The 9,084-nt window shown below is 38.7% G+C and overlaps 1 protein-coding gene across 1 annotated transcript; it reads right to left on the reverse strand.

The window, feature by feature from the left end:
* Positions 1–358: 358 nt before the first annotated feature.
* Positions 359–6,734, reverse strand: LOC112789888 (phosphoenolpyruvate carboxylase). Its single transcript, XM_025832004.3, has 10 exons — positions 6,273–6,734; positions 5,226–5,620; positions 4,970–5,054; positions 4,218–4,440; positions 3,848–3,951; positions 3,668–3,755; positions 3,341–3,495; positions 2,222–3,220; positions 1,416–1,802; positions 359–848 (listed from the first exon to the last, which is right to left on the reverse strand). The coding sequence occupies exons 1-10, from the start codon at positions 6,438–6,440 to the stop codon at positions 552–554; spliced, it is 2,901 nt and encodes a 966-aa protein (XP_025687789.1). The 5' UTR covers positions 6,441–6,734; the 3' UTR covers positions 359–551.
* Positions 6,735–9,084: the final 2,350 nt, after the last annotated feature.

The following is a 9,084-nucleotide window of genomic DNA, read 5'->3' on the forward strand; positions in this document are numbered from 1 at the left end:
GTATTCATGGTTATCGAATCACAATTCACAAATTGAATTCTTGATAAATGTTGAATAGTATTTAACTATAAAATGTATATATACAATACAAAATGGCAAGTGCTCCGGAGTTGTTACGCTCAAAATTTAAGTGACAACTTTGTCCTCCTTAATTGTTCAACTTAATTTTACCATTCCCGACCTTGACTTTCTTGGAAGTTTATGGGTGATCAGTGCTGTGTGCTGGAAGCATTGGGAGTTATGGCCTAAAATATTAAAGTAATCACTCTTAAAATTAAGATAATATATCCACATATGATTGGTTTAGGATTAAATTCCTTACTTTATCACTTCAAAGGATCTAAATTCAAATAGAAAGTCAGCATAAAACCCTTGCTGGCTCGGGCTAAAAACATAATTTTATTTCATGATAACATATATAAAGAAAGTTATTTTGATGCAGGTTCACATCTCTAGTAAGACAACATGTGTTACAAGTACCCAACATGGCAATATCACAATGTTATCAACACTAACAATAATAATAAACAGAGCAACACAGCCGTGGAAGCTTAACCAGTGTTTTGCATGCCAGCAGCTATACCCTTCATTGTCAGGATGAGGGTATCCTCCAAACCAGGGGCATACTCGCTTTTCGGGTTGAGTTTAACAAGCTCTGCCGCCGGCTTGCTAGATTCAGTGTAATCCTTGCACAGGTGAGGCTTCAAGTTCACATGGTAGTCAGGGTCGCGGATTCGCTTCAGAGTGTAGGCTTGCAAGACGTTGAGAGTTGTGATGTAAGAATCACGAATCCGAAGTCTTTGCTTTAGGTAAGGATCTCCTTCAAGGAGATCTTTGTGCCCAGCAACCTACAAAGAGTTTGTAGCAAAAATTATCAATACTGTAGGGACAATAAGATGAATAAATAGATATATAAATTCATTTTCATTTTCACTGTTCCAGAAGCACGATGAAACTAGAATGATGGAGAGTGTGTATTCCAACAGGGGAACCTATCTTGAATCTTCTACATCAGATCAAGTTTCGAGGTTCTTATGTCCGTCTGGTGGGGATTAAGATTCAGGTGGAAATTTACATTACATGAAACTCATCCATGAAAATTTCCACCCGAATTTTACCCCTTAACTAAACAAACTTCTAATATTTAAACTACTAATAAAAAGTACAAGAATAATGTTCTACAATTACATATATGACGTGTCATCTATAACAGAGTGAGAAGGGCAACCCAGTGCAAAAATATCCCTCGTTAATGCAGAGTTTAGAGAAGGGTCACACTCAAAAGGTGTAATGTAGACAACCGAACGTGATAATTACATATCAGTTGGCTGCTCTACAGCTTGAACCCATGATCTTAAGATAAAGCATTAAAAGAACCCAAGCAGTCAAATTATTAAGCAGAAGTCATAGACTACCTGGAGGAGAAGGCTCTTGGTTTCTTCATATTTAGACTTTAAACGCTCACCAAACAGCCATAGTTCTTCTGACACTAGGAGTTTGTCATATAGAGCTGCAATCCCAGGGTCTCCCTTTGCAAACACCATTTCAACTAAGTCAAGGGTGACCCTAAAGAAAGGCCATTGGTTATACATATCGCGAAGCATTTGGAGATTCTTTGGATCCTTCTCAATTACATGCTTAAATGCCTTCCCAAAGCCAAGCCATACAGGCAAGTGAAACCTTGTCTGAGTCCATGCAAAGATCCATGGTATAGCACGGAGAGATTCTATTCCTCCACTTGGCTTTCGTTTTGATGGACGACTGCCGATGTTCATTCTTCCATACTCCAACTCGGGAGTTGCCTGTAGTTCACAATTTTCAGAAGTTAAAAAAAGGTACATAAGGAATCTGCAACATCATTAATTTTGTGACTGTTGTGGAATAACAAAAGATAGTTTTACTTAAATAATCAGATATTCATATTCCAATCAAACCAGAGACTTTTAAACAAATAAATTATTCACAAAATTTACAAAGAAATAGATATATTAATAAGCATTCGTAAACATTTTTTCTTTTATAAAAGTAAGCACTATAAACATTATTAACAAAAACTTGAATGTCAAAAATGTTAAAAGTATTTGTCAGGTGTCATGTTAATTTAACATTTAAGCATACCATACTTAATTACTATTCACTAGATTTTCAAGTGCAACTTACCAGTTCTCATATCAAGTTTAAAAATTGATCATAAGTAAGATTAGCATAGAAAACTACTTACACATCGGAAGTATTCAACAAAACGTGGTTCCTGGAAGACAACAGAGCGGTACTCCTTTGTAGCAATGACAGCCATCTCATCCATGAGAGCACGCCATTCTGGCTTTGGCGACACAGGAGAATGCATTCCGTGCTCCAGTGTAGCAGCAGTGAAACGCTGAAGTGTTCTGAAGCACAAGTGCTCTTCTCCAAATGACTGTTCAATAACTTCACCTTGAATTGTTACTCTAAGCGAGCCGTGGATAGTGTCTGGTGGCTGAGATAGTATAGCCAGATGAGTGGGACCTCCTCCTCTTCCCACAGTCCCTCCTCTGCCATGGAACATGGTAAGCTTAACACCAAACTCCTTAGCAACTTTTATGAGCTCTTCTTGAGCCTTGTAAAGCGCCCATGCTGCAGATAGACGGCCAGCGTCTTTCCCGGAGTCAGAGTACCCAATCATAACTTCCTGTTTACCATCAATACGGTTTCTATACCAATCTATAGAGAATAGGCAGGCTAATGCAGAAGGAGCAGCCTCGAGATCAGCAAGCTTTTCAAACAATGGGACAACTCTTAGTGGCTGCTTCACATGACATTCACGTTGTAAAAGCTCTACAGCAAGCACATCAGATGCAGCTGTTGCCATTGAGATGATATAGGCACCAAAGCTATCGGAAGGAAGTTCCGCAATGACACGGAAGGTTTCCAACACATCTGTAATTTCTTCTGTTTTCGGAAGATCAGGCCCATAGAGAGGGCGCCTTCCACTGAGCTCGGACAATAGCCATTGCTGCCTGCGTTCCTCGGACCATTCTCGATAAGATCCGAGCTCCAAGTGGTTTGTAATAGCATCCATAACATCAGTGTGCCTGTCCGATTCTTGACGGATGTCGAGTCTTACAAGTGAAAGTCCAAAGGTGGAAACTTGCCGCAAGAAATCAAGAAGGCTTCCATCTGCTATTGGTTGGTCACCACATGCACATAGTGACCTATAACATAGCTCAAGAGGCTCCAGAAACTACAAGAAAACAATGAAGGACAAAGAGTTTAAAATACATTATATAAATATCACTATATTGATATTATTCTCTGGGCAACAACAACCTTATTCCACTAACTACTGAATGGAGGATGATACCTGTTCAACATTCGTGAAGGTTGTCTCTTCAGGGATTTCAGAGGTCCCATTGGCTAATAACTGCCTGGCATGCTCACGTGTATTATATAGTTTGTCCCTCACATCACCAAGAATAACACGATAGGGCTCATTTGGAGGAACTTGTTTCCAGAACTCTGCAGTAACGAAGAATTTATTACATCATTTAATATAACCTACTGATCAAAAGGACAAACTCTGAATATTTGCTCAGAAGTTTAAAGTGCTCAATTTTGAAATTATTTATCTTAAAAGAACTTAAAAGTTTAGAATTTATATTTAGAACAAAATAATATCAACTTTTCATACCAATATAGTGTTTTGCATCACTCTTTGAGGACCTAAGGAGTTCATCGACGTGAACACGAAGCTCATCACTGCAGCGCCACATTGACAACTGCCAGGAGCAAACAAAAATAAAAGGTAAGAACAGTGCTATAAATGATAACGTAAAATAAATCATGAATAAAGACCTGCAATATTTGATACCTCAAACATGAGATCCTCAATCTGAGAAAAGTACAAATTAGCAGCCATCATTCTAGCCAGCAAACATACATCCCTTGTAACTTCAGGAGTTACCCTCGGGTTTCCTGCAAAGCACATCAGACATATTGTAAGACAAAGTCATTTTGTATTGCAACCGATGCCTCCAAGGCCCAAGGCAGTGCCCAAAACTGAAGATGACACAGGATGGATGACGAAATGGATAAAGAAAATATGAGGAATGAAGGATTTCGGGTCAAATATACATGAAGAATTTGGTGAACAAAGACAGGCACAGGAAGTTTAGCAAAGATAAACCTTCTTTTTGAAAAACATATCCATGTATTAATTGCTTAGGGGAAAAGAAACATACCGTCACGATCTCCTCCCATCCAAGAAGAGAACTGAATAACCGGAGCACTATATGGGACACGTTCATTTATACCAATGTTCTTCAGAGCAGTGTCAACTCGGCGCAAAAATTTTGGTATACCTTTCCAGATCGTCTCATGGAAGTAGCTCATTCCGGCCCTCATTTCATCTTGTGGTGTAGGAGGGGTCCTTCGAATTTCATCCGTACGAAATGCAGCTTGAATCTGCATGAGAGATCAGTCACTAGGGCTGAACTATACTGATTCACATATACAATTCTAATTACCAATTCATGGCAGTGATAAAAGCCATTCACATAAAAACTTTCTTGAGTTCTTACAGAAAGGTTAGGCCAACTATGAAACAAGATATACCAATTGGTCATGAAAAACTCAAGGGGTTATATCGCATACTAAGTGCACATAAATTACAAAAACTCAGCAAACCTTAGTTCAACACTAGCATAGATTTATAGAATTTGTGTAATGCCATCCATATGAACAAGGTTACACTGTGGATAAACTCAGATTACTCGACCAATGAAAATATTTTATCACTGAATAAACCATTAGGCTATCTTTATTAAACAGCATGAATATACTGCAAATGTTTTGCAGGAAAATATCAACCTCAATCAAAGTTCTTATATACAACTTTATACATAAAGTAGCAAAACAACTTGGAGAACCATGCAGCTGTCATTACTGGCATAATATAAGAATATAGAATCAACAATAACCAGCAGTTACACACCTCTCTTTGTAAAGCCTCATCAAGTTCCTGTCTGTCATCTGGTGTTATGTCTTTAGCATACAACTGTGTCAAACAATTCCTTATCCTGATGAAAAAATGGCAATTATTATCAACGTCAACATAAGATTACGCATTAGTACGGAAATCTGAAAAATGCCAAAAGTGCAGGATAGTTCGTCAATGAATTTTCATGCAGCTAATGGTAGATGCACAATTAATTGACTACCATAATTTTTCCTCTAAGTAATGGACAAACCTGCCATGCTTTTGCAACAAAGATCTACGAACAGACTGAGTTGGATGAGCAGTTAGGACCAAATCTACAGTCTGGTTCTTCAAAGCATCAAAGACTTCTTGAGGGGTCTTATTCATTTGATTCACAAGCCTCTTGAAGGTCTCTTCTAAATCTGACTCAGTGATGGCAGAGTTCTCATCCACAAAATCGCCTTTCTTCAACAGCTTGATCCTTCTTCGGTAGGCGATTTGAACTTCTTCTGCCAAGTTAGCCAAATTAAGCATGTGAGAAAATGATTTGGCCACAACAATAGAGTCCCCAGCATCAAGACCAGTCAGCATGTTCCCAAGTTCCTCCAATTTGTGAGGATCATTCTCCCCTTCGTACTCTGCTGACAGCTCATAGCAGTCTTGAACCTAGGATTCATAAAAAATTACTCAGACCAATGAGATACAAATTCCTTGTAAGCAGTGAAGAACAGAAACAAATAAGCAACAAAAAACACCAAAAATAAAACCAGAATTAACTCTAGAAGGCCCATAAGCAAGTGGAATTGATCTTATTTTAGTAAAGCACGAATCTATATTTCACTAACAACACAACTTTTCATCTGAGGACACAAAGAATCAAAATTTGTCAAATGTCAATGTTCCAAGACAGAAAAAAGAAAAAAAAATCACAGCGTTGAGCTAAATCAAGCAAATTTTACATCAATCACAACTGAACACAAAACTAAACTTAACAAAGCTAGAATCTTTTAATGACCCAAAAAAACAGAAAAACTAAAATTCGTAAGAAATACCTAAATCAAAGAGATAAAATCAATCCAACTCAAGTCAGATCAGTTAGAAATTCATTTGAATGCAGATATTGGTGAACAATAAACCACAAGAAAAACTAAAAGGGTAATGACATAAATTCCTAAAAAAGTTGTCTTAAACATTCCTCTAAACACTAAAAGAACAATTCAAAAGTAACCAGTCTCACCTCATTGAATTTAAAACAAATCCTCAAATCAAAATAAGAAAATAAAATAAATAATTAGGAAAAGAGGTGCTAGGAAATTACGGTTTCTCTGATATCAGGTCCATGCAAATCCTGAAGAATGTCAAGGAATCGATCCAACAACAAAGCATCGTATTCAACAAGCTTATCATCATCAGAGACCTTGCTTGGTGCCAGCAACCTCAGCTGAGCATCAATTGAAGCCATCTTCTCAACTTTCTTAGTAGCCATTCTTTTCTGTTCTTTTATATATACCACCACACTCACTCTGTGAACGATTCAGTTCAAGCAAGATGACAATGGTGGTTTGTGTGTAGTGACTAGTGAGTGAGTGAAAAGCACAAGTACGGTAATAAAGGAAACTTTTTGGTGGAGGAGTGAAAATAAATAGAGAGAACGAGAGTGAAAGAAGGTGTGTATGTGTTCGCTCTTTTATGATCACTGCACCAAAACAGAAAGCAGTACAGAGAGAGAGAGAGAGAGAGAGAGAGAGAGAGAGAGAGAGAGAGAGAGAGAGAGTATGATTTGAAACTGTGAGACTGCCTTGCATTTTATAAAGGCACGAAAACACGAATATGTTAACTTTTGCTTACATCAAAAGTTTGCTCCATCAAATTTTAAGTCGCTAACATAAAATAAGACAAAATAAAAAAAAATAGATATATATATGAGCTAATTATTCTTTTAATTTTGTTTTTATTTCGCTAATTTTGATTCGTAAAATCAATGTGTCTGACTTTAAGTAATAGGCTTTGTCCAGATTGCTAAATTGCCTAGCGATTCGAATGTCACCTGGGTGGTATTAGCATCCAAGTTTGTTGGAGCCAGAGAAATAAAAGATCTCCGGCCGATTAGTATGATAGGTTGTGTCTATAAGATCATATCCAAGGTGTTAGTTCGAAGGATGCGGCAGGTAATGCGAGTTTGGTAGGAGAGACTTAGAACGCTTTTGTGAAGGGCAGAAAAATACATGATGGGGCTTTGATTGCCTGTGAAACTGTGCATTGGTTGAAGTCACGTAAGAAGAGCTCATTGATAATAAAGCTGAATTTTCAAAAGGCCTATGATAGAGTCAAGTGGAGCTTTGTGGATATAGTTTTGTAGAAGATGGGGTTCGGCTAGAGATGAAGAGGGTAGATCAAGGAATGCGTATGCTCGACATCTATGTCGATACTTGTCAATGGATCACCATCAAAGCCTTTCAAAATGGAGAGGGGTTTGCGACAACAGGACCCATTGTCTCCCTTTCTATTTGTATTAGTAGTGGATGTGCTTCATCGGATGATTGGAGAGGCGGTAAGGAACAGACGTATCTCTCCGCTACTAGTTGGACGGAATAACATTGAGTTGTCACACTTGCAGTTTGCGGATGATACTATACTTTTTTACCCGACTGAAGAGAGGACGATAAGGAATTATAAGCAGCTGCTCCGATGTTTTGAACTGATGTCTGGACTGAGTATCAATTTTGAGAAGTCCAGTATTATTCCGGTCAATTGTGATAGAAGTTGGGTCCGTCGGATGTGTCACTTACTGAGCTGTAAGGAGGCAGCATTGCCAGTCAAATATCTGGACATTTTCTTGGGAGCAAATCCAAGACTTGTTAGGACATGAAAACCAGTGATTGATAAGGTAGAAGAAAAACTGAGTTTGTGAAAAGCAAAGACCTTCAACAAAGCGGGTAAGCTGGTACTCATTAAGTCTGTTCTTAATAGCCTGCATGTTTACTATCTCAGCTTATATAAGATGCCGAAGACAGTGGCTAAGAAGTTGATTTTCCTACAAAGATGGTTCTTGTGGAGTACAGAGGATGGGAGGAACGGGATACCCCTCGTGAAATGAAAAGTAGTAATGGCTCCGAAGAAGGCGGGTGGCTTGGGAGTTGGTGATGCAGTAATTCGCAATATGGCATTGCTATTCAAGTGGTGGTGGAGGTTTTCAAAGGAAGACTGTCCCTTATGGAAGAAAGTGATTTGCTCACGTAATAACATGAATAGTTTGGTGATGCTGCGAGGACAGCCTGTACCTTCAAGAGGGGGTCCATGGAAGGATATCTGTCAGCTACAAATCAGCGAGCCGCAGGTAAGAGAAAAGATGATCAGATGGTTGTCTATGGACCTCGGGAATGGTAGAACAATATGATTCTAGGAGGATAGCTGGCTACCTAACGGGGTGTTGAAAGATTTGTTTCCTAGGCTCTTCTTGATTTCAAACCTTAACGGATCTGTGATAGCGGCTTGTGGGTTTTGGGATGTGTTAGAGTGGATTTGGAGTTTTCAGTAGAGGAGAGAGTTGTTCCAATGGGAGCTGGATTTAGTTAACCAGCTTCATGAGATATTAAGACCAGTCAAGCTCACAACTGAGAGAGAGGATAGAGTGGTATGAAAATATGATAAAAACGGTGTTTATTCAACTAATTTCTTTGTACAGATGTTGCAGGCGGAAGTCCTACCGGAAAAAATCACAAGCTATAGTTTCACCTGTGCTGTTTGGAAAGGGCTGGTCCCACCGAGGATTGAGCTTTTTTCTTGGTTTGTGTTGATTGGCAGGGTAAATACTAAGGATATAATGTGTAGACTACGTGTTATTGATCAGCATGACAATTTGTGTGTGTTCTGTTGTAAGTCTGTGAAAACTGCTTTTCACTTGTTTATTGGATGCAAGATCACTTGGCAGGTGTGGTATGCTTCGCTGCTCGCCTTTGGAAGGGAGTGGAGCATTCCAGGTACGCTAAAGTAACACTTTGAAAGCTGGACGAATTTATCAGTACAGAAGGATGAAAGGAAGAGATGGTTCATTGGGTTCTTTGCTGTTATTTGGACAATCTGGCTAGAAAGGAATGACAGGCTCTTCCGAAATCAGGCATCAAGTGTGG

The sequence above is a fragment of the Arachis hypogaea genome, chromosome 3 (genome assembly GCF_003086295.3).
Source record: "Arachis hypogaea cultivar Tifrunner chromosome 3, arahy.Tifrunner.gnm2.J5K5, whole genome shotgun sequence".
NCBI classification, from domain to species: Eukaryota; Viridiplantae; Streptophyta; class Magnoliopsida; order Fabales; family Fabaceae; genus Arachis; species Arachis hypogaea.